This window comes from Saccoglossus kowalevskii, chromosome 2 (assembly GCF_978046115.1).
Source record: "Saccoglossus kowalevskii chromosome 2, keSacKowa6.1, whole genome shotgun sequence".
NCBI lineage: Eukaryota > Metazoa > Hemichordata > Enteropneusta > Harrimaniidae > Saccoglossus > Saccoglossus kowalevskii.
The window spans coordinates 1,068,670-1,095,456 of NC_140642.1; the positions used below are offsets into that span (position 1 = coordinate 1,068,670).

Genomic DNA, 26,787 nt, shown 5'->3' on the forward strand with positions numbered 1-26,787 from the left:
GAAATGTAATACAGGTTGATGCAAAAGTTGAATTTTTAAAATATGAGGTAGCGGGTGGGTGGGATAGCTTAGAGGCGGGTTCAGGTCGCTTGCTGAACATGGAATGACTATGCTAAGGCGTAGCAGACAACAGGAAAGCTTGAAGACTGCATGGCAAGTAGGATTAGGCAAATGACCGTCACAAGAGTACGAGCTTAGAGTATACATGTGAATGGAAATAGCGTGGGCCAGGCATACACGAGATGGAAGGTCACATGCCTATGAATGGGGGCACACGTTGATGTCATAATGCGGGGGATCACGACTGGCTTGCGTTGCACAAGTCATGTGTTAGGGATTATATTAAGACTGAAGCGTCGTTGCCCAGCATTAACACAGACTATGCTGACGCATAATCATACTATTAATGCTAAAAATCGACACTAGAGACCAAGTCTTGGCTGAGAGCAGAGGGGGTGTGAGCCATGGTCAAGCGTCGTCGCCGAAACCTGTTCTGTGATGTGAGTCGCAGATTTGATGCACATCACGGATAGATTAGCATGGTACTTGATCAAGGCCAGTCAACGCAGGGGTCAGCCCCCAAAAAATGATATTGCCAAGTCGAGGAATTGGTATAAATGAACTTGGGAATCGTTGTAGCATTAAAGTACATAACTGTGATGTTGCTCGTGATATATATAATGCAAGAGGTGGTGGTCACGACTGAAGTGAAAAATGATACAAACATGCCAGGGTAAATGTCTAAAGCGAAATATAGTTCATTGTAAATTAAGGTAGCATGGTAATAACGAGCGAGTACAAAGTTGGATGGTCAAAGATCGCACCACGGCATAACACGAGTACATAGATGTGGCAAACGAGATGCCAGCGTGAGAGTCGCATGAGGTTGAAAATCCACAAGGTAGGCGCCTATGATGAATGTCCGCAGAAGATGCGAGGTACGGCAGGTAACGCAAGTGGGTAGTTAGGCTTTGACGTGTAAGCCAACTCCCGGAGTGGAACTGGAAGGTAGGCGTTTGGAGCGATAAGGCACAGGTGCTGCGATACTTGGTGTACGCACAAACTGCACAGACTGAGATGAATGAAGGTGCAATTTTGATGATGCAGCCATGACGAAATGGATCTGTTTTGGAGGTACGTAGCTGGAGGTGTAGCTCGATTGCACATGTTATGTCTTCAATCAGTAAGATACAGGTTTTGTCGAAATGCTGGGGCGATGTTGCAGTAAATTCGCTGACTCTTAGGAATCCAAAGAAAGCGACCATAAATGCTGACCATAGCATGAGTTTATCATTTGGGTGGATGCTTGAAGCATTGCATCTGTGAACGAGAAAGTGAATCGGCAATAGAGTTATTGACGCCATTAATATGGGTGATCATAACATGAAAGTTTCCTTTTGCAGCAACAAAGAAGATTGCCCAGACAAGGCACATGATATTTGAACATTGTGTTGATCCTTTCTTCCAGATGTTAAAGACAGCTTCATTGTCTAAGTGAAATAGTATGCGTTGACCGTGCCAGGAATGTCCCCAAATTGAACAAGCGATGAAATTAGGACACATTTCCTTCCATTCAATGGTTGTTGGAAAATCTGCTGGCCATGGTATGGTAAACCAATGGCAATGAAGAAGTCGCCGCAATCAATGGAACCGTCTGATGATGATGCGTCTGTGAAGGGTTCAAGCTTTGGAGCAGGTGACCAGTTAGACTCTAAGAATGATGTCGCACCACCACTGAACTTCAAATCTGAAGTCAATGCTATGATGCTGTTAATATTGGTGACAGATGTGCTGAGGTTGATCATGCGACGGAGGAAAATACGTCCGGCAGGCACACACTTACAAGCAAAGCTCAACGTGCCAATCACCAGTGACAAGAACTCTTGTTTCGTGCTGGAGGTTTTATGGAGCCAAGTGGGGAGTACTTGTAGTAGATCGTTCAACATGTCGTTTGGTGCTCTGATGACCATTTTGACAGTTTCTAGTTCAATCCCGAGAAATGTGAGCGTGGATGAGGGGCCTTCCACCTTTTCCTTGGCGATAGGAACGCCTAGTTCTTTGCACACAGATAGCATGGTGTTCATGACGTGAAGCCATGCGTGCGAGTTAGGAAGACCAACAGCCAAATAGTCGTCCAGGTAGTATCTGAGGTTCTGTGCGTTTGCTTGTTGGGTGATGATCCACTGAATTTCTTCGGCTAGCTGGTTGAAAAGGTACGGAGCTGATCTGAGGCCGAATGGGAGGGCTCTGTCGAAAAAGTAACATCAAAGCCACTTGAAACCAAGGAGATTCCAGTCATCTTTCCTCACGGGACAGAGCCGAAAGGCATATTGGATATCGATTTTTGCTAGTAGTGAACATTGACTGCACTTCTGAATTAGTTCAGTTATTAATGTATGGTATAATAATATGGTATAGTAATAGCTTTAAAGTAAAATAGTGATTTTTAACTGTCCATGTATGGGGGCTATTCAGTGTCGTCTTTACTGTTTATTTACATATTTCATGTATGATCTGAAGTAAATATTGGCAATCTCAATTGAAGATCGGATTATGCTTTGACTTCATTATTTGACATTTCCATCCTAAAATGTCATGCTCTGTCTTGTTGAATTACCCTTGTGGTATAAAGATAACTTTATTGACATTATTCTTTCTATACAAGATGAACATAGTCAAGTGAAATAAAAAAAAAAGTAAAAAGGATAATCAAAAAAATAAAATAACAGATTAATTAAAAGGCAATTAAAAGGTAGTACAGAATCAGGTGTTTTATTAATACACACCTGTTTGCATTATAAACACACCAAGCTTAATGTGGCAGTTTGTCATAATGTAAATAAATTTATCGGAATGATCCATTGAAGTAAAATTAGGATTATCCTTATGTAAGTCTGTAAAAAGTATCTGCCTCATTTTATTGTGCTGTGGGCAGTCCATAATGTAATGGTACTCATCCTCAACTGAGTTATTGTCACATCTTGTGCAGATTCTGTGTTCCAGTTTTGTTTTTGGTCTAGTATACCTCCCTTTCTCAATCATAAGCTGATGGTCACTAATTCTTAATTTACAAATATATTTTCTATATTTTGAATTATTCACATCCATCAAATACTTTTCCATTTTGAAGTTTGTTTTAAACTTCCTGTAGGTGCGAAGTTTGTTGAGCTCTCCTGAATCAGATTTTTCTAAATTAATGTCACTCTTCCACTTTTTTGAATAATCATCTTCTATTTTTTCTAAAACTCCTTTCACACTTTTACTATCCCCCTTCCAGTAATCATTAATATTATCAACACCAGTTATTTGACTGATTGTTGTTGCCCACTTTGTTTTGTTGTCGATATTGTAAGACATTGCCTCGTGAATTAGAGTGTTTTCTTTCACAGTGCATAATCTATGCCAGTATTTTATCATCATTTTATTAATAAATACTGACAGTGGATGTCTACCCAGTTCTCCTGTTACAGTCAAATTTGTTGCAGACTGGTTAACTTGAAGGAGTAGTTTGCACAATTTTATGTTAATTTTTTCGATGACTGTTTTGTCTGTATACTTTTCTATCCCCCAAATCTCACAGCCATATGTTAATATAGGTCTAATAACATGATCAAAGACATTCAGCTAAGTTTTTATATTAATTTTGGTAGACCCACTAAGAGATTTTTTAATAAAGAAAAATGCTTTGACTGTCTTTTTATATAAATTTTCTTTTTCCAAATCAAACTTTCCATTTGGCTTAAACTCCATACCTAAATATTTATAACTACTCACAATATCAATTTCTATATTATTATAATAATCAAAGAAAGCTTAGAAAGAACTCCCATGTGCTGAGAGTATTGGAGACACATTAAATATAATTCGAAATTACTTAGCTGAAAACTAATTATGCAAATCAGAAAATTAATATGAACAGATTTGAGTGTAAAACTAATGAGGTCTGTGCAATGTAACAGAAAATCTATGTTTCCAAGTTTAATTGAAATGTGATTAGAACCAAAAAATTATGAATTATTATGCTTATTAGGGAATTAATATGAACAGATTTTTACCCTAAACTAATTAGGTTTGTACATTGTCCTAGAGCATCTTTGTACTAAGTTTCATTGAAATGGAATAATTAGTACTTTAGATATCAGTGTGAAAGCTTAAAATTGGTTAATTATGCAAATTAGGTAATTAATATGTACAGGTTTTAACCCACAATTATCCAGGTCTGTCTATTGTCCTACAGCATCCATGTACATTCATTGATATGTGATATCAGTGTGAAAGTCGATTAATTATGCAAATTAGGTGATTAATATGCACAAATATTTACCAGAAACTCATTGGGTCTGCATAATTCTAGATTCATTGAAATGTGATGATTAGTACTTTAGATATCAGTAGAAAAGCTGAAAATTAATTATGCAAATTTTTTATTAATATGCACAATTATTTGCCCTAAAACTAATCAGGTCTTTGCATAGTCCTAAAGGATCTATGTACCAAGTTTCATTGAAATGCGATGATTAGTACTTAAGATACCCGTGGAAAAGCTGAAAATTATTGCAAATTAGGTGATTAATATGCACAAATATTTATCAGAAACAATCAATCTCTGCATAGTCCTCGAGTATGTAAGTACCAAGTTTCATTGAAATGTAATACTCACTACTTATATCAAATGCTGAAAATTAATTAATTATGCAAATTAGGTAATTAATATGTACTGATATTACCATAAAAACTATCAGGTCTGTGCAGTGTCAAATGACATCTATGTACCAATTTTCATTGAAATGCGATGATTAGTACTTATATCAAATGCTGAAAATTAATTAATTATGCAAATTAGGTAATTAATATGTACTGATATTACCATAAAACTATCAGATCTGTGCAATGTCATATGACATCTATGTACCAAGTTTCATTGAAATGTGATGATTAGTACTTGAGATATCAGTGGAAAAACCGAAAATTGACTAATCATTATGCAAATTAGGTGATTAATATGCACAAATATTTATCGGAAACAATCAATCTCTGCATAGTCCTTGAGTATGTAAGTACCAAGTTTCATTGAAATGTAATGCTCACTACTTATATCAAATGCTGAAAATTAATTAATTATGCAAATTAGGTAATTAATATGTACTGATATTACCATAAAAACTATCAGGTCTGTGCAGTGTCATATGACATCTATGTACCAAGTTTCATTGAAATGTGATGATTAGTACTTATATCAAATGCTGAAAATTAATTATGCAAATTAGGTAATTAATATGTACTGATATTACCATAAAAACTATCAGGTCTGTACAGTGTCATATGACATCTATGTACCAAGTTTCATTGAAATGTGATGATTAGTACTTGAGATATCAGTGGAAAAACCAAAAATTGACTAATCATTATGCAAATTAGGTAATTAGTATCCACGGATTATTACAAAAAACTAATCAAAACCTAGCATTTGTTCAGAGCATGTATGTACAAAGTTTCATCAAAATCCAGTGAGTGGTTGTTTAGATATCAGTGGAACAATCATGGAACAGCTAAAAATCAGCTAATTATCATGCAAATTAGGTAATTAACGAGCATGGATTTTTACCAAAACCTAATCAAATCTGCGCATTGGCCCAGAGCATCTATGCACCAAGTTTCATCAAAAACTGATGTATGGTTCTTGAGATAGCAGTGGAACAGTCGGACACACACACACACACACACACATACAGACACACTAACTGCAAAGACTCCCATTTTGTGCTTCGCACATGGGAGTCAAAAATTGTATTTATGATTGAGCAACCTGCCATTTTTTTATAAATGAAATGTAGCCTTAATAGGGTGCATTGACAAAAATCATAAAGCATGATGACACAATAAATTCAAATATGTACTTTATTTTGCTGCTGTGTTGTAACCTTCATGTGCACCTTCTATTCCTCAAATAAACTACCAGACAATGAAGTCCATTCACTCTTCATGACTATTGTATTTTTCCCATTGTACTCTCGTTTGTTTGTAAAAGGTGCATGATACTCAGGTCTTAGTTTTCTCTCAATCTTTCCTATTGTTATGCTATCACATGATCAAAGAAAGTGAAACTCCCCAATACAACTGAACATAGCCAGATTCCCCCTGATAGAAAGACTGGAAAAATAATCAGCCATCATGGGAGCAGATATTGAATTGAGTAACACTGCTCATTTTTACCACGGGCTACATAGCTGGGTGGAAGCTGAATTCTTTGAGAAGAGGCTACAAAGATTCCAAGAATAGAAACTGCGATAAAAAAAATAAAAACAAGAAAACAAGGTAAAGTTATTTGTGTAGTCACAGTCCCGTAACACCATGGTCAGTATGTTATTTCATCAACTTGCACTTTGATTTGTTTTAATGTAACTCAAATAGGTGCATGTTGTAACATATCTTGTAACTAAGGTTTCAATAATCCATTTGTGATATTAGTATATTTAATTTTTATAAGTGTTTGATTATTATAGTTGATATATGCAAACAAATTGACAGGATTCCAAAATTTGCTATCACATATTGATCACTTCGTTTTTTTTATCTGACTGCAATACATATTTTATTACTAAATTAATAATTAATTTGGACAGAATAACAACAACTGCTGAAAACAAAAATTTACAAATACAGTTGGAAAAACAATTTAAACAGTACTGGAAAGAAGAATTGAATAATGATCGAGAGGGTAATAAATTGAGAACATACAGAAAATTTAAAAATAAATTTGAATTAGAAAACTATTTGATATCACTGAAAAATGTTGAACTAAGACAAGCATTATGTAAATTTCGACTAAGCAACCACAATTTAAAAATAGAAACAGGACGACATTCCAAACCAAAAACACCTGTAAAAGAAAGAGTATGTGAACTTTGCACAAAAAACCAAATAGAAGACAAACAACATTTCATCATGACTTGTCCATTTTACAATGACCAAAGAAAATTAATATTTGAGAAATGTAAGAAACAAATTAATAATTTTGATAATTTTACAATTAATGAACAATTTGCACTGACAATGAGTTATAATTTTACCTCATTTCATATCACACTCGGACAATTCATTAAAACTGCCCTCGACTTAAGACAGCAACACCTCCAAAATTGTTAACCCTTAATGCATTAACGCATCATTATTGTTATTACTTTTTTAACAATGGTTTCTTCTACCTTTATTATTGCTGTTAGTGGGATTTAATACTATTCATGTTTTTTTTTAAGTTTTTTTTTTTTTTTTTTTTATTTCGATTATTATTATTATCATTTTTTAACCATTACTTTAGTCTTAATGTTTTGTATTATTAGTCTAGTTTTGTTTAGTGTAAATGTAACCATTTTAATTCCTCCTGGGGAATTTTACGTGTTTAATAAAGTTTAAAAGTATAAGTATACTAAGAAAGCCTTCAAGCTGCAATTGAAGACACTGAAAGTATAACAAAAGATGACCTGTATGTTTGTAGAGATTCATGACGTCCATCCATTGTCTCTAATTAACAGAATAAAATTAATGCTGGCTGTTGGGTTAGTCCTTCAGAAGACTTCTCAAACACAGCAACCATGGAAACCAAATAAAACACTGTTATATGCAAACTGTCCTGTACATGTTCTGATCTTGAATGTATTGAAACAATTAAACCCCCTATTTTTGCAGAACATGGAGATAGAACATAGTGTAATAATTGATAGCTTGCCCATTTTGATTGATAAAATGCATTTGAAGGCATTTTGAGGCTGCAGGTGTGTTATCCAGATTATATGAAGGGGAAACAATATGTAATCCAGCACCAATTGTGCCTTTTATTACATCCAACAAATCAGTATCAACTAGACTTTCTCTAGTATCACAAAAATCTGATATTTCTCTTTTATTTGCTAACTTTCTGGTTTTATATACTATCTTGCATGTACTAGTTTGAAAAATACTATTATGCATAACAAGATACTGATTAAAGAAGGACAAGATATTTGTTTTCAGTCCAGAGTCGCTTAGGCTGTTTTAATTGTGGTCCAGTCTATAACTGTCATTTTTTTTTTGCTGCATAAATCTTACTAAAAATTTGTTCATTTTTCATTTGATTACACACCCTTTTAAAGTTGTGGAATACTGCTTAATTAAATCATGAAAAGTAAGTTCATTCTTGTGAAATAACGAATTACATCAGTATATCCTTGTTGTACAAAGAGGAACTGAGTGGAATCAAGAATAACTTGCAATCATGCACCTTGTTAAACTTTCCAAACTGTGCAGTTTGAGTGTGTTGAACGACAACGATGAGACACACATTTTCCCCTTCATATACTTTTCCTTTCAATAGCGATTGACAATATTTGAGTGTGTTGAACGACAACGATGAGACACACATTTTCCCCTTCATATACTTTTCCTTTCAATAGCGATTGACAATATTTGAGAATAACTGTTTGAGTTATTGTAACCATAAGAAAAAGACAATTTTAGGTGAAATTCTACGAATATTTTGAAAAATAAATGAGCAAATCATACCATAATTGAATTGGGCAAGATCTACGTTTAAAAATGATCGGATGAAAATTGCATGAGTAGTAAACACAAGGAACAGAGTTACGGTAATGACCAGGATGACAATGCTGACAAGACAATCATCCTTCATTAACATTACAGGCAAACTAAAAAACACTTTTTTTTACCTCATGGTTTTATTTATTCCTAGAATAAATTTCATGACCATTTTTTTCAACATCTTGCCACATTTTCCCATTCATTTTGGCTTTTCTATGGAGACTTTAGCAGGTGATGTGTTGTAAATCAGTTTTTCTCTGAAAAACACAATTTATATCCTTGTATATGTATTGCTCAACATACTTAGTCCAAGTATTATTCCAAGTTACTTTAGAGGGTCAACAGTGAATAGTTATTCATTTTTTCAGGTAAAATCCAGTTAATTAGGCTTGTGTGAAAAGGTAATATTAGAATTCATTGTCTTGCTGCACAATTCATGAATTATAAACTCAGTTGAGTGTGGTCAGATATCAAAATTATGTAGTTAACTTGTGAATACAGTACTGCCATATTAATTTACAATTTGATTGCAAGAGATGAAATTAAATCTTCTAGTATCCTTATAATACAGTCAGACATTGAGCAATCTCACAAATCATGAGAGCGCCCTCACACCAACAAATCTGGACATTTATTGATTAAAATAATGCACATACTTGTTTTGAGCATGTTGGATTTTATTTCCATCTTTCATAAAAAAAATGTATAAATTTTATAAATTCCAGTGCATATACTTCAATCTAAAAGACAAATAATTTCTATACAACTTCTATAAAAAAAGACTTATGTTAAAAAAAAAGACTTGTATAACAAGTGATACATCATGTTAATAAAAATAAACTGCCTCTGTGCAAAACTCACTGTGCCAGCAGTGTAGCATATAACGCATAATAAAATAAATTGATCACAAATTGTAATTCAGAACATAGATACAAACTGGATTGCAGTTTCTTCATAATAGGGAAATATTAAAATTTTAAGCACAGCTCTGGAAATGTATTATTTGAAAATAATCTGGTGCTGAGTTTTGTAGACAATTTGTACATAGCATTCATACTGAAGTTACACGAGTGGGATGTACCGTACAACCATGTCAAATTCAAACACATTATTCATAGTGGGATGTAGCGTACAACCATGTCAAATTCAAACACATTATTCATAGTGGGATGTAGCGTACAACCATGTCAAATTCAAACACATTATTCAATGAAATAGCAATTATACATCCATGTAAAAGTTTGTATATAAATTTTTATTTCCTGCATCATTTGCAATTTGTTAAAAATATTTATTAAGTTGAATGTCCTTGAAAAATCCTTCAAATTTCCCCAAATTCTATTCTGTCCTTGCTATGACAGCTTTCTTTCGATAGCTTCCCATGCTATTGTGGATGGCACTTACTGATACAAGGCCAGTGAACTGCTTTGACTACAATGCAATGAATCAAGACCACAACAAGTAAAGGATTACTGCAAGTAGCAATTATCGATAATCAATGTCTAAGATATGTATGAAATACATCATTGAATTCTAATATGAACAGATGTACTGTGTAGGGAGATTTGTAGTAGAGCATGCAAGGAGGTTGTTGCCATGGGAACTCAAGATGGCAAATGAAATCACATCTCATTGAATTCAGTAATACAATAGGACATATATTAAACTTGTACTCAAGGTGATATTTCATATTAGAAATATATTTTCAACAGCAATTGCACAATTAGTATAACTGGGATTCTGTAAACAGTAACATTTTTATTACTCAGATTTTAAGGGCGTTGCTTGTAATATAATTTTGTAAGTCATTTTTTTTAATGCCTTTATTGCCTCATACAATAACTAGTTGCCTGTGACTTATTTTTGTGATATAATAGTGGTTTACAATATCATATTTGCTCTATTAGAAGTGCACATAAACCTAAAATATGAATCTGACCATGCATAGATTTGCCTTTTTCATCTGCATAAACTACATTCATGGAAGACTTTTTGACTCCCGTGTGCGAAGCACAAAAAGGGAGTCTTTGCAGTTAGTGTGTCTGTATGTGTGTGTGTGTGTCTGTCTGTTCCACTGATATATCAAGAACCATACATCTGTTTTTGATGAAACTTGGTGCATAGATGCTCTGGGCCAATGCACAGATTTGATTAGGTTTTGGTAAAAATCCATGCATATTAATTACCTAATTTGCATGATAGTTAGCTGATTTTTAGCTGTTCCACTAATATCTAAAGAACCACTCATTGGATTTTGATGAAACTTGGCACACAGATGCTCCAAACTAATGCGCAGATTTGATTAGTTTTGGGTAAAAATCTGTGCAATATTAATTACCTAATTTGCATAATGATTAATCAATTTTCGGCTTTTCCACTGATATCTCAAGTACTAATCATCACATTTCAATAAAACTTGGTACATAGATGTCATAGGACACTGCACAAACCTGATAGTTTTTAGGGTAATATCAGTATATATTAATTATCTAATTTGCATAATTAATTAATATTTTCAGCTTTTGATATTTCAAGTAGTAATCATCACATTTCAATGACACTTGGTACATAGATGTCATAGGACACTGCACAGACCTGATAGTTTTTAGGGTAATAGGAGTACATATTAATTACCTAATTAGCATAATTAATTAATTTTCAGCTTTTGATATTTCAAGTAGTAATCCATCACATTTCAATGAAATTTGGTACATAGATGTCATAGGACACTGCACAGACTTGATAGTTTTTAGGGTAATACGAGTACATATTAATTACCTAATTAGCATAATTAATTAATTTTCAGCTTTTGATATTTCAAGTAGTAATCATCACATTTCAATGAAATTTGGTACACAGATGTCATAGGACACTGCACAGACCTGATAGTTTTTAGGGTAATATCAGTATATATTAATTACCTAATTTGCATAATTAATTAATTTTAAGCTTTTGATATTTCAAGTAGTAATCATCACATTTCAATGACACTTGGTACATAGATGTCATAGGACACTGCACAGACTTGATAGTTTTTAAGTTAATATCAGTATATATTAATTAGCTAATTTGCATAATTTTCAGCTTTTGATATTTCAAGTAGTAATCATCACATTTCAATGACACTTGTTACATAGATGTCATAGGACACTGCACAGACCTGATAGTTTTTAGGGTAATATGAGTACATATTAATTACCTAATTTGCATAATTAATTAATTTTCAGCTTTTGATATATCAAGTAGTAATCATCATATTTCAATGAGACTTGCTACATAGATCTAGGATTATGCAGACACCTGATTAGTTTTAATTGGATATTAATTACCTAATTTGCATAATGTTCCACTGATATATAAAGAACCACAAATTGGATTTTAATGAAACTTTTAAAGAGAACTATGCAGAAACCCAATTAGTTTTTGGTAAATAGTTATGCTTATTAATCACCTAATTAACATAATTAATTAACACTGATATCTCAATTACTGATCATAATATTTGAATAAAATTTGGTACATAAATGCTCTAGGACAATAGACAGGCCTGATTAATTTTGGGTTAAAATTTGTTCATATTAATTCTCTAATTAGCATAATAATAGTTCTGTTCATATTAGTTACCTGATTTACATAATTAGTTTTCAGCTTTTCCATCAATATCTCATGTACTAGTAATTTTGAATTAATTTTTAATGTGTCTTCAATACTCTCAGCACACGGGAGTTCTTTCTAAGCTTTCTTTGATTTTTATTTTGAACATACATGTATAGTTATGAAAGACACAAATTAATATTATCAAAAGTGTTTCCTTCCAAATTACAAAAATATACATATTTTATAGTTTGTAGAGTCATATACCAGTATTTTGATTTATTGTGAAGAGGTTCAAGGCAGTGAACATGTACATCACTGTAATTTTCTTAATAAAGAAATCAAAAGTTATCGAAAATTAAACAATATTTCCTCAGCTAAATAATACTAAATTCACAACTGACAATGTTTGATGTTAGTTTTCAAGTACCACAGTAATTATACTGTACCATTGTCAATATGGATTCCATGCGGTATACTTTTCAACACTGTAATTTAACTAATTCAAAATTTGATAGAAAGTATATTTTGACAATATCAAGATCTTGTTAATAATATGCACTATGCTAAATTTGCAAAAATGGCATGTAGATATTTCAAAGTTTAAAACCTATGTAAATTATATTGTACACATAATATGGATATGCTGTAAAAAACTGTGATGCTTTAAAGTAAAAAAAACACTGCTACAAATGAAAGTATTACATATACCATTCAAGGACTAAACAACTTTTTTAATTTATTTATAAAAATAGAGTACCCTGTTATTATACAAAATTTGTTTGATTTATGATGTCTTGGTGAAAAAAAATCACAAAAATTTTCTTGAAAAAACTAAGGTGTTTAGTACTATTAATTACACGCAAGTTTTAAAAAATGAAATTATTTGTTAATAACCTTCATTAAACTTAAACTACTTGTAATGATGTGACACTAATGAAAGGTCACAGCATGAAGACCCCCAGTAACAACAACCAACCACGAATACAGCACCTTAATAATTAAAAAATAATAATTGATACAATGTGGCTTGAATAATAAATATAGAGCTTCCTATGCTATCCATTGTTATGTAAATAGAGAACTCTCGGTAAATCCTGGCTGGCTATCACCAACCATTTAAAAATGTCACCGGATTGTATGAAGAAGATACTGGTAACTATGGAAACTCGCATCCCAGTACTTCCATCAAACCCATAGTCACATGCAGTCAAATGAAGGTTAACTTCAATATGGCTTCTGGAATTTTGCTCTTCAACCTAGGGGTGCTACTTGGAACATTGGTCTCAATCTTGGCTTGATGCAGGGTGCAGCAATGACATTCCCAGGGTGGCACACATGTCATCTATGTGTGTGTGTGTGTGTGTGTGTGTGTGTGTGTGTGTGTGTGTTGATGTTGGCTTGGTGCAGGATGGCACACATGTCATCTATATGTGTGTGTGTGTGTTTGTTGCTGTTGGCTTCGTGTAGGATGGCACACATGTCATCCATGTGTGTGTGTGTGTTGATGTTGGCTTGATGCAAGATGGCACACATGTCATCTATGTGTGTGTGTGTTTGTGTGTTTGTTGCTGTTGGCTTCGTGTAGGATGGCACACATGTCATCCATGTGTGCATCAATCTCATCTTGGTGGTGCACTCTGAGCTCTTGACACCCTAGGCATGTAATGTTCACACCATCCTTCAAAATCCTCCACTGCCATATTGACAATTTTGGCCCGCACAAACTAAAAAGATAAAACACAAGGGATAATTCTGCAATCTCAAATTAAGGTAATCAATACCTAATTTTTGAAGAGGTCATTGCAACTTGCATACACTTGGAGCGATCAAGTTCAACTTCATATGCCCATGCATTTGTTTCATGATCTGATTCAAGTTGGTCGAATAGCACCAATTTTAATCACATACATATATATTTGCTATTCAGAAACTGTTCTCAATCGATTTGATTTAAACTTGGTACATACATTGAACATAATGGCCCCTTGATGAGTATCATTATATTTTTCAGATGGAGTTAAAAATTTTGTTTTAAAGAATCCTGGGCAGATTGAGTTGTAACTTCACACATAAATCATATCTGACATATAGATGCACTTGTTTCATAATCTGATTCTAGATGGTCAATGTGCAGCCATTTTAAGGCCAAAAAATTGACAAAGTCATTTTGTTTTAAAGAATGCATATATATCTAACATGCCTGGACTAATCAAATTCAAACTTCACACATTAGGTCACTATACCATTGACAACTTCACACATTAGGTCACTATACCATTGACAACTTCACACATTAGGTCACTATACCATTGACAATTACACACATTAGGTCACTATACCATTGACAACTTTACACATTAGGTCACTATACCATTGACAATTACACACATTAGGTCACTGTACCATTGACAATTACACACATTAGGTCACTGTACCATTGACAACTTCACACATTAGGTCACTATACCATTGACAATTACACACATTAGGTCACTGTACCATTGACAATTACACACATTAGGTCACTGTACCATTGACAATTACACACATTAGGTCACTATACCATTGACAACTTCACACATTAGGTCACTGTACCATTGACAACTTCACACATTAGGTCACTATACCATTGACAACTTCACACATTAGGTCACTATATCATTGACAATTACACACATTAGGTCACTATACCATTGACAATTACACACATTAGGTCACTATACCATTGACAATTACACACATTAGGTCACTATACCATTGTCAATTACACACATTAGGACACTATACCATTGACAACTTCACACATTATGTCACTGTACCATTGACAGCTTCACACATTAGGTCACTATACCATTGACAACTTCACACATTAGGTCACTATACCATTGACAATTACACACATTAGGACACTATACCATTGACAATTACACACATTAGGTCACTATACCATTGACAACTTCACACATTAGGTCACTATACCATTGACAACTTCACACATTAGGTCACTATACCATTGACAATTACACACATTAGGTCACTATACCATTGACAACTTCACACATTAGGTCACTATACCATTGACAACTTCACACATTAGGTCACTATACCATTGACAACTTCACACATTAGGTCACTATACCATTGACAACTTCACACATTAGGTCACTATACCATTGACAATTACACACATTAGGTCACTATACCATTGACAATTACACACATTAGGTCACTATACCATTGTCAATTACACACATTAGGACACTATACCATTGACAACTTCACACATTATGTCACTGTACCATTGACAGCTTCACACATTAGGTCACTATACCATTGACAACTTCACACATTAGGTCACTATACCATTGACAATTACACACATTAGGACACTATACCATTGACAATTACACACATTAGGTCACTATACCATTGACAACTTCACACATTAGGTCACTATACCATTGACAACTTCACACATTAGGTCACTATACCATTGACAACTTCACACATTAGGTCACTATACCATTGACAACTTCACACATTAGGTCACTATACCATTGACAACTTCACACATTAGGTCACTATACCATTGACAACTTCACACATTAGGTCACTATACCATTGACAACTTCACACATTAGGTCACTATACCATTGACAACTTCACACATTAGGTCACTATACCATTGACAACTTCACACATTAGGTCACTATACCATTGACAACTTCACACATTAGGTCACTATACCATTGACAATTACACACATTAGGTCACTATACCATTGACAACTTCACACATTAGGTCACTATACCATTGACAACTTCACACATTAGGTCACTATACCATTGACAACTTCACACATTAGGTCACTATACCATTGACAACTTCACACATTAGGTCACTATACCATTGACAACTTCACACATTAGGTCACTATACCATTGACAATTACACACATTAGGTCACTATACCATTGACATATACTTGTTGACTAATTAGCTTACAAGGCTGCTTATGAGGTGAGTGAGGTCAATTATGAAATTTTGTTGAATTAATATTTGTTTTGACCATTAACACCTTACCTCAACTGCTGCACAGATGTCAGGTGAACATAATTCCCAACTTCTCAATCCAGTTAACACATTCAAGAACCTTTGTGGGGTAATTTTTCTACTTTCAATGTTTCCAATACTCTCTAATTTATCAACAATGGCTGCCACTCTCCTGTCTTCAATCAAACCATGGGGGATATTTTTTATCAGTTCTTGAAACCTTAATGAATGAAAGACACACAAAAAGTCATGATACAACTGACTAAGGCATAGTCTAGATAATGCAGCCTTTAATAATCAGGCTAATTGGGTAATTAATATGCACAGATTGCAACCAAAAACTAGTCAAATATGTGCATTAGGCAGAGCATCTATGTACTAAGTTTCATCAAAATCCAATAAGCGGTTCTTTAGGTTTTGGGGTGTTGTGCACTGATAGAGAATGACTTTATTTACTTTATTTGTTCATGGTTTATAATGCTGGATCTAAGTTACTCTTATGATACCTTAAAGATTATGCATATGTGTAGCAGCCCATTTTCTTGACAGAGCCAGATTGCATGCTAATACATCAATTTACACTGGACCACAGATGAGCTCAAAAGGTACCAGTTACAGGCGACAAACATTTTCCCAAATATACCATGCCCTGAACTTTCACTTAAGGGCAAGGCAAAAATGAACAAATCTGAAAGGTTCAGCAAAGGTAGCAAATTTCCCAAAAAAGCTACCGGGTAATGAGGTTTGCAGATCATCTTATCTGGAATGTCTGTTCAATTAGTAAATGATCCAATCAATGAGGTTAGCCCCAAACATGATCTTACAGATATGGTGGGAGGGCGGCAAACTAATCATACAAACAAGATAAACTATAAAATTCTTCCAAGTTGCTGCCAATAACAATTATTGAATAAATTTCTCACCATTTTACTTCTTCTTCTTGTTTTTTTCTTTGTTTTTTGGCTTCTGTTTTGCTCTCATGGTCATCAGTAACATGTTTTAGTTTATCTAGCTGCTTACTGATGTGCTTCTCATTCGTAATAGCTTTGAACTTCTCTTCACTCCTCCACAGTCTTTTTCTGTTAAAACAAAGATGACATTTAAAATAAATTACCCATGTATTGTATCATAGTTACCGTAAATTTTCTAACTAGGCATATCTTGGAATCAAACCAAGGCCTTTCTTTCACTCTCTTTCACTCTCATCTTGTCTTAACAGATTTTACTTCATTTCTGTTTGTTCTATGGAAGTCTGCACATATTTTTAAGAGAATGATTTAACAGCTGCCCTGAGACAATATACAGACCTGATTAAATTTTGGTTGAAATTTTTGCATAATAATTAGTCTAATTTCAGCTTTTTTAACAATATCTTAAAACCTACAAACAAATTTTAATGAAACCTGGTACACTGGTTAGTTCTTAGTTGAAAGTTGTGAATATTGAATAGATAATTTGCATAATAATTAGTCAATATTTTCTGTTGGTACATAGATACTGTTATAATCCATAAACAAGTCATTGAAAATGACACAGTCCCCTTAAATTTTTAAAAGTTTTTTTGTGCTCGTCATATTAAAGCGAAGAAGTTGTCGCGAGCGTGTCCTTGAAATTTGAGTTCCAAGTGGCGTATACAACAGATTGTTTATTTACATCAAAACACGTGTTCCTTGTAGTAGTAATATGGCCAAAAATAAAAACAACCGTTATTCGGCCATCTTTGATCTGATTATGAAACACACTGATATGTATGATGTATGTGCCAAATATGAATGAAAATGGTACATAAATTGTGGAAATATAGCAGTAAGGCCAAAAAGTCAGATGGCTGCCAATCGGCCATCCTTGACCAGATTTTGAAACAAATTGTCATGGACATGCATCCTAACATGTATAAAGTACATGTATGTGCCAAATTTGAATGAAAACTGACAGAGCACGTCCAAGATACTGCATAAAAAAAACAAAAAAACAAGATGCCTGCCAGTCGACCATCTTTGATCCAATTGCGAAATAAATCGTCATGGACATGTACGGACGGACACACGGATGGACGGACACACGGACGGACTCAGGAACTCACAGATGGTCGGGGGCATGTATCCTAACATGTATGATCTATGTACTAAATTTAAATGAAAACTGACAAAGCATGTCCAAAATACAACATTTTCAAAAAACAAAATGGCTGCCAGTCGGCCATCTTTGATCCAATTGTGAGATAAATCGTCATGGACATGTATCCTAACATGTATAATCTATGTACCAAGTTTGAATGACAACTGACAAAGCATGTCTAAAATACAACATTTTCAAAAAACAAGATGGTTGCCAGTCGGCCATTTTGAATCAAATCACCTAAACCACTGCATGTGCATATGTCCCACATAAGGTACTAGGCACATGCAAAGAATGAACGGAATCGGTCCTCAGGATTCTGAAATATGACTCTGGACAGAGTGACGCATGGACGGACGAACACACAGATGGACTCAGGAACTCACGGATGGTCGGGGACATGTATCCTAACATGTATGATCTATGTACTAAATTTAAATGAAAACTGACAAAGCATGTCCAAATTACAACATTTTCAAAAAACAAGATGGCTGCCAGTCGGCCATCTTTGATCCAATTGTGAGATAAATCGTCATGGACATGTATTCTAACATGTATAATCTATGTACCAAGCTTGAATGAAAACTGACAAAGCATGTCCAAATACAAGATTTTCAAAAAACAAGATGTCTGCCAGTCGGCCATCTTTGATCCAATTGTGAAATAAATCGGCATGGACATGTATCCTAACATGTATAATCTATGTACCAAGTTTGAATGAAAACTGACAAAGCATGTCCAAATACAACATTTTCAAAAAACAAGATGGCTGCCAGTCGGCCATCTTTGATCCAATTGTGAAATAAATCGTCATGGACATGTATACTAACATGTATAATCTATGTACCAAGTTTGAATGAAAACTGTCAAAGCATGTCCAAAATACAACATTTTCAAAAAACAAGATGGCTGCCAGTCGGCCATTTTGAATCGAATCGCTAAACCACTGCATGTGCATATGTCCCACATAAGGTACTAGGCACATGCAAAGAATGAACGGAATCGGTCCACAGGATTCTGAAATATGACTCTGGACAGAGTGACGCACGAACGAACGGACACACGGACAGACGGACACACGGATGGACTCAGAAACTCACGGATGGTCGGAGACATGTATCCTGATATGTATGATCTATATACTAAATTTAAATGAAAACTGACAAAGCATGTCCAAAACACAACATTTTCAAAAAACAAGATGGCTGCCAGTCGGCCATCTTTGATCCAATTGTGAAATAAATTGTCACGGACATGTATCCTAACATATATGATCTATGTACCAAGTTTGAATGAAAACTGACAAAGCATGTCCAAAATACAACATTTTCAAAAAACAAGATGGCTGCCAGTCGGCCATCTTTGATCTAATTTTGAAATAAATCGTCATGGACATGTATACTAACATGTGTAATATATGTACCAAGTTTGAATGAAAACTGACAAAGCATGTCCAAAATACAACATTTTCAAAAAACAAGATGGCTGCCAGTCGGCCATTTTGAATCGAATCGCTAAACCACTGCATGTGCATATGTCCCACATAAAGTACTAGGCACATGCAAAGAATGAACAGAATCGGTCCAAGGGATTCTGAGATACGACTCCGACTGGATGGACGCACGGACAGACGGACGGAGACCGAATTATAAGTCCCCGTTTTTGGACTTCGTCCGAACAGGGACTAATAACTGAATGAAAATTCAATCATATTAATTACTATATTATAAGGTTTCTTTGATATTTCATATATTTGAGAACAGTGAATTTGCTTAATGTACATGTTAAGAAGACAAGTCATTATTAATGATATAGTCCCCTTTTGGAATTAGGAGGAATATGAATGAAAAAGATCTACAAGCCTTTGAGTTTTAGTATGGACAAAAAGCAAGATGGTCAAAGTCAGCCATCTTTGATCTGATTGTAAAACAAATTGTCATGTAATCTAAAACAATGTATGTATAAAAACTGACAAAGCATGCATAAAATACCACATTTTCAAAAACCCAAATGGCTGCCAGTCAGCCATCTTTGATCAGATCGTGAAAGGATCTTAACATGTATAATGTATGTTCTGACAAAGCATGCATAATCAGTAAACCACTGCATGTGCATACGCCCAAGATAAAGTACTAAATGATAAAGAACAGATTTGGTCCACAGGGTTCTGAAATTTGACTATGGATGGAAGGAGACCGAATTATAAATCCCTGTTTTCAACTGTGTTCGAACAGAGACTGTAATAATATCAGTAGCATGATAATTCTAGCCATAATTTAATATTCCAACCTAACTGAAACACACTGTCAGGAAATCACACAAAAAACAAATTTGTTGTGGTTATCTATCTTGTGAAGAAAGGTTATAATATATTATGAACAACATCTACTGTATGGTTGTATGAAACTGCAGAACTTACTTTTCAAATAGTTCAAGAGAATCGTGTAGCACCAGTGCTTTCTCCTCGGCAACATCTGTGAATCTGTGACGACACTCTGAAGGAAGGTTCCAATATTTCTGACTTGGAAAAGTTGTTTTGATTTCCCTTACAGCAGGTGCACTGAAAAGAACAAAGCATGTGTGCTTCAATGTAATGTACTGTGCTTAAAGTGCACTTAATGTGCTATAGTTCCTGTATTACCAAATCGTACACTTACAAAACCATTATGATTTATGTTAAAATTCAAGCTATGGCCAACAATAAATTATATTGTATTTTAGCATAATCTGTAGTTATATTAATCCTATAATGTGCTGTAATGCAGTTTTCTTCAACATAGTTGTCTATACTATAATGTTAAAATGCACGAATCAATGTCCCCAATTGCTGTAACACAACACTGTTTCCTATAATGTATAGCTTTAGGTCCTATAGTATAATGCACACTGATTCCTATAATGTATAGCTTTAGGTCCTATAGTATAATGCAACACTGATTCCTATAATGTATAGCTTTAGGTCCTATAGTATATTGCAACACTGATTCCTATAATGTATAGCTTTAGGTCCTATAGTATAATGCAACACTGATTCCTATAATGTATAGCTTTAGGTTCTATAGTATAATGAAACACTGATTCCTATAATGTATAGCTTTAGGTTCTATAGTATAATGAAACACTGATTCCTATAATGTATAGCTTTAGGTCCTATAGTATAATGAAACACTGATTCCTATAATGTATAGCTTTAGGTCCTATATTATAATGCACACTGATTCCTATAATGTATAGCTTTAGGTCCTATAGTATAATGCAACACTGATTCCTATAATGTATAGCTTTAGGTTCTATAGTATAATGAAACACTGATTCCTATAATGTATAGCTTTAGGTTCTATAGTATAATGAAACACTGATTCCTATAATGTATAGCTTTAGGTCCTATAGTATAATGCAACACTGATTCCTATAATGTATAGCTTTAGGTCCTATAGTATAATGCACACTGATTCCTATAATGTATAGCTTTAGGTCCTATAGTATAATGCAACACTGATTCCTATAATGTATAGCTTTAGGTCCTATAGTATATTGCAACATTGATTCCTATAATGCATAGCTTTAGGTTCTATAGTATATTGGAACACTGATTCCTATAATGTATAGCTTTAGGTCCTATAGTATAATGCAACACTGATTCCTATAATGTATAGCTTTAGGTCCTATAGTATAATGCACACTGATTCCTATAATGTATAGCTTTAGGTTCTATAGTATATTGCAACACTGATTCCTATAATGCATAGCTTTAGGTCTTATAGTATATTGCAACACTGATTCCTATAATGTATAGCTTTAGGTCCTATAGTATAATGCAACACTGATTCCTATAATGTATAGCTTTAGGTCCTATAGTATAATGCACACTGATTCCTATAATGTATAGCTTTAGGTTCTATAGTATATTGCAACACTGATTCCTATAATGCATAGCTTTAGGTCTTATAGTATATTGCAACACTGATTCCTATAATGCATAGCTTTAGGTCTTATAGTATATTGCAACACTGATTCCTATAATGTATAGCTTTAGGTCCTATAGTATATTGCAACACTGATTCCTATAATGTATAGCTTTAGGTCCTATAGTATAATGCAACACTGATTCCTATAATGTATAGCTTTAGGTCCTATAGTATAATGCACACTGATTCCTATAATGTATAGCTTTAGGTTCTATAGTATATTGCAACACTGATTCCTATAATGCATAGCTTTAGGTCTTATAGTATATTGCAACACTGATTCCTATAATGCATAGCTTTAGGTCTTATAGTATATTGCAACACTGATTCCTATAATGTATAGCTTTAGGTCCTATAGTATAATGCAACACTGATTCCTATAATGTATAGCTTTAGGTCCTATAGTATATTGCAACACTGATTCCTATAATGTATAGCTTTAGGTCCTATAGTATAATGCAACACTGATTCCTATAATGTATAGCTTTAGGTTCTATAGTATAATGAAACACTGATTCCTATAATGTATAGCTTTAGGTTCTATAGTATAATGAAACACTGATTCCTATAATGTATAGCTTTAGGTCCTATAGTATAATGAAACACTGATTCCTATAATGTATAGCTTTAGGTCCTATATTATAATGCACACTGATTCCTATAATGTATAGCTTTAGGTCCTATAGTATAATGCAACACTGATTCCTATAATGTATAGCTTTAGGTTCTATAGTATAATGAAACACTGATTCCTATAATGTATAGCTTTAGGTTCTATAGTATAATGAAACACTGATTCCTATAATGTATAGCTTTAGGTCCTATAGTATATTGCAACATTGATTCCTATAATGCATAGCTTTAGGTTCTATAGTATATTGGAACACTGATTCCTATAATGTATAGCTTTAGGTCCTATAGTATAATGCAACACTGATTCCTATAATGTATAGCTTTAGGTCCTATAGTATAATGCACACTGATTCCTATAATGTATAGCTTTAGGTTCTATAGTATATTGCAACACTGATTCCTATAATGCATAGCTTTAGGTCTTATAGTATATTGCAACACTGATTCCTATAATGCATAGCTTTAGGTTCTATAGTATAATGCAACACTGATTCCTATAATGTATACATGTAGCTTTAGGTTCTATAGTATATTGCAACACTGATTCCTATAATGTATAGCTTTAGGTCCTATAGTATATTGCAACACTGATTCCTATAATGTATAGCTTTAGGTCCTATAGTATATTGCAACACTGATTCCTATAATGTATAGCTTTAGGTTCTATAGTATAATGCAACACTGATTCCTATAATGTATAGCTTTAGGTTCTATAGTATATTGCAACACTGATTCCTATAATGTATAGCTTTAGGTTCTATAGTATATTGCAACACTGATTCCTATAATGTATAGCTTTAGGTCCTATAGTATATTGCAACACTGATTCCTATAATGTATAGCTTTAGGTTCTATAGTATATTGCAACACTGATTCCTATAATGTATAGCTTTAGGTCCTATAGTATATTGCAACACTGATTCCTATAATGTATAGCTTTAGGTCCTATAGTATAATGCAACACTGATTCCTATAATGTATAGCTTTAGGTCCTATAGTATAATGCACACTGATTCCTATAATGTATAGCTTTAGGTTCTATAGTATATTGCAACACTGATTCCTATAATGCATAGCTTTAGGTCTTATAGTATATTGCAACACTGATTCCTATAATGCATAGCTTTAGGTCTTATAGTATATTGCAACACTGATTCCTATAATGTATAGCTTTAGGTCCTATAGTATATTGCAACACTGATTCCTATAATGTATAGCTTTAGGTCCTATAGTATAATGCAACACTGATTCCTATAATGTATAGCTTTAGGTCCTATAGTATAATGCACACTGATTCCTATAATGTATAGCTTTAGGTTCTATAGTATATTGCAACACTGATTCCTATAATGCATAGCTTTAGGTCTTATAGTATATTGCAACACTGATTCCTATAATGCATAGCTTTAGGTCTTATAGTATATTGCAACACTGATTCCTATAATGTATAGCTATAGGTCTTATAGTATAATGCACACTGATTCATATAATGCATAGCTTTAGGTTCTATAGTATATTGCAACACTGATTCCTATAATGTATAGCTTTAGGTCCTATAGTATAATGCAACACTGATTCCTATAATGTATAGCTTTAGGTCCTATAGTATAATGCACACTGATTCCTATAATGTATAGCTTTAGGTTCTATAGTATATTGCAACACTGATTCCTATAATGCATAGCTTTAGGTCTTATAGTATATTGCAACACTGATTCCTATAATGCATAGCTTTAGGTCTTATAGTATATTGCAACACTGATTCCTATAATGTATAGCTTTAGGTTCTATAGTATAATGAAACACTGATTCCTATAATGTATAGCTTTAGGTTCTATAGTATAATGAAACACTGATTCCTATAATGTAGAGCTTTAGGTCCTATAGTATAATGCAACACTGATTCCTATAATGTATAGCTTTAGGTCCTATAGTATAATGCACACTGATTCCTATAATGTATAGCTTTAGGTTCTATAGTATATTGCAACACTGATTCCTATAATGCATAGCTTTAGGTTCTATAGTATATTGCAACACTGATTCCTATAATGTATAGCTTTAGGTTCTATAGTATAATGAAACACTGATTCCTATAATGCATAGCTTTAGGTTCTATAGTATATTGCAACACTGATTCCTATAATGTATAGCTTTAGGTTCTATAGTATATTGCAACACTGATTCCTATAATGTATAGCTTTAGGTCCTATAGTATAATGCACACTGATTCCTATAATGTATAGCTTTAGGTCCTATAGTATAATGCACACTGATTCCTATAATGTATAGCTTTAGGTTCTATAGTATAATGAAACACTGATTCCTATAATGTATAGCTTTAGGTTCTATAGTATAATGAAACACTGATTCCTATAATGTATAGCTTTAGGTCCTATAGTATAATGCAACACTGATTCCTATAATGTATAGCTTTAGGTCCTATAGTATAATGCACACTGATTCCTATAATGTATAGCTTTAGGTTCTATAGTATATTGCAACACTGATTCCTATAATGCATAGCTTTAGGTCTTATAGTATATTGCAACACTGATTCCTATAATGCATAGCTTTAGGTTCTATAGTATAATGCAACACTGATTCCTATAATGTATAGCTTTAGGTTCTATAGTATATTGCAACACTGATTCCTATAATGTATAGCTTTAGGTCCTATAGTATATTGCAACACTGATTCCTATAATGCATAGCTTTAGGTTCTATAGTATATTGCAACACTGATTCCTATAATGCATAGCTTTAGGTTCTATAGTATAATGCAACACTGATTCCTATAATGTATAGCTTTAGGTTCTATAGTATATTGCAACACTGATTCCTATAATGTATAGCTTTAGGTTCTATAGTATATTGCAACACTGATTCCTATAATGTATAGCTTTAGGTCCTATAGTATATTGCAACACTGATTCCTATAATGTATAGCTTTAGGTTCTATAGTATATTGCAACACTGATTCCTATAATGTATAGCTTTAGGTTCTATAGTATATTGCAACACTGATTCCTATAATGTATAGCTTTAGGTCCTATAGTATATTGCAACACTGATTCATATAATGCATAGCTTTAGGTTCTATAGTATATTGCAACACTGATTCCTATAATGTATAGCTTTAGGTCCTATAGTATAATGCAACACTGATTCCTATAATGTATAGCTTTAGGTCCTATAGTATAATGCAACACTGATTCCTATAATGCATAGCTTTAGGTTCTATAGTATAATGCAACACTGATTCCTATAATGTATAGCTTTAGGTTCTATAGTATATTTCAACACTGATTCCTATAATGTATAGCTTTAGGTCCTATAGTATATTGCAACACTGATTCCTATAATGTATTGCTTCAGGTCATATAGTATAATGCACACTGATTCCTATAATGTATAGCTTTAGGTCCTATAGTATAATGCAACACTGATTCCTATAATGTATAGCTTTAGGTTCTATAGTATATTGCAACACTGATTCCTATAATGTATAGCTTTAGGTCCTATAGTATATTGCAACACTGATTCCTATAATGTATAGCTTTAGGTCCTATAGTATATTGCAACACTGATTCCTATAATGTATAGCTTTAGGTTCTATAGTATAATGCAACACTGATTCCTATAATGTATAGCTTTAGGTTCTATAGTATATTGCAACACTGATTCCTATAATGTATAGCTTTAGGTTCTATAGTATATTGCAACACTGATTCCTATAATGTATAGCTTTAGGTCCTATAGTATATTGCAACACTGATTCCTATAATGTATAGCTTTAGGTTCTATAGTATATTGCAACACTGATTCCTATAATGTATAGCTTT

General features: G+C 33.5%; 1 protein-coding gene across 2 annotated transcripts in view; it reads right to left on the reverse strand.

Moving 5' to 3' along the window:
- Nucleotides 1-13,677: 13,677 nt before the first annotated feature.
- The window catches only part of LOC100375456 (coiled-coil domain-containing protein 60-like), a 59,363-nt gene continuing 46,253 nt past the window's right edge, over nt 13,678-26,787 (reverse strand). For both annotated transcript variants that reach the window (XM_085507708.1, XM_085507704.1), the window contains 4 exons: nt 20,761-20,901; nt 17,147-17,302; nt 16,254-16,443; nt 13,678-13,895 (listed from right to left, as the gene is read on the reverse strand). In XM_085507708.1, the coding sequence (XP_085363834.1) occupies nt 13,791-13,895; nt 16,254-16,443; nt 17,147-17,302; nt 20,761-20,901 (592 nt within the window). In that variant the 3' untranslated portion in view covers nt 13,678-13,790. The remainder of the gene's footprint in view (nt 13,896-16,253; nt 16,444-17,146; nt 17,303-20,760; nt 20,902-26,787) is intronic.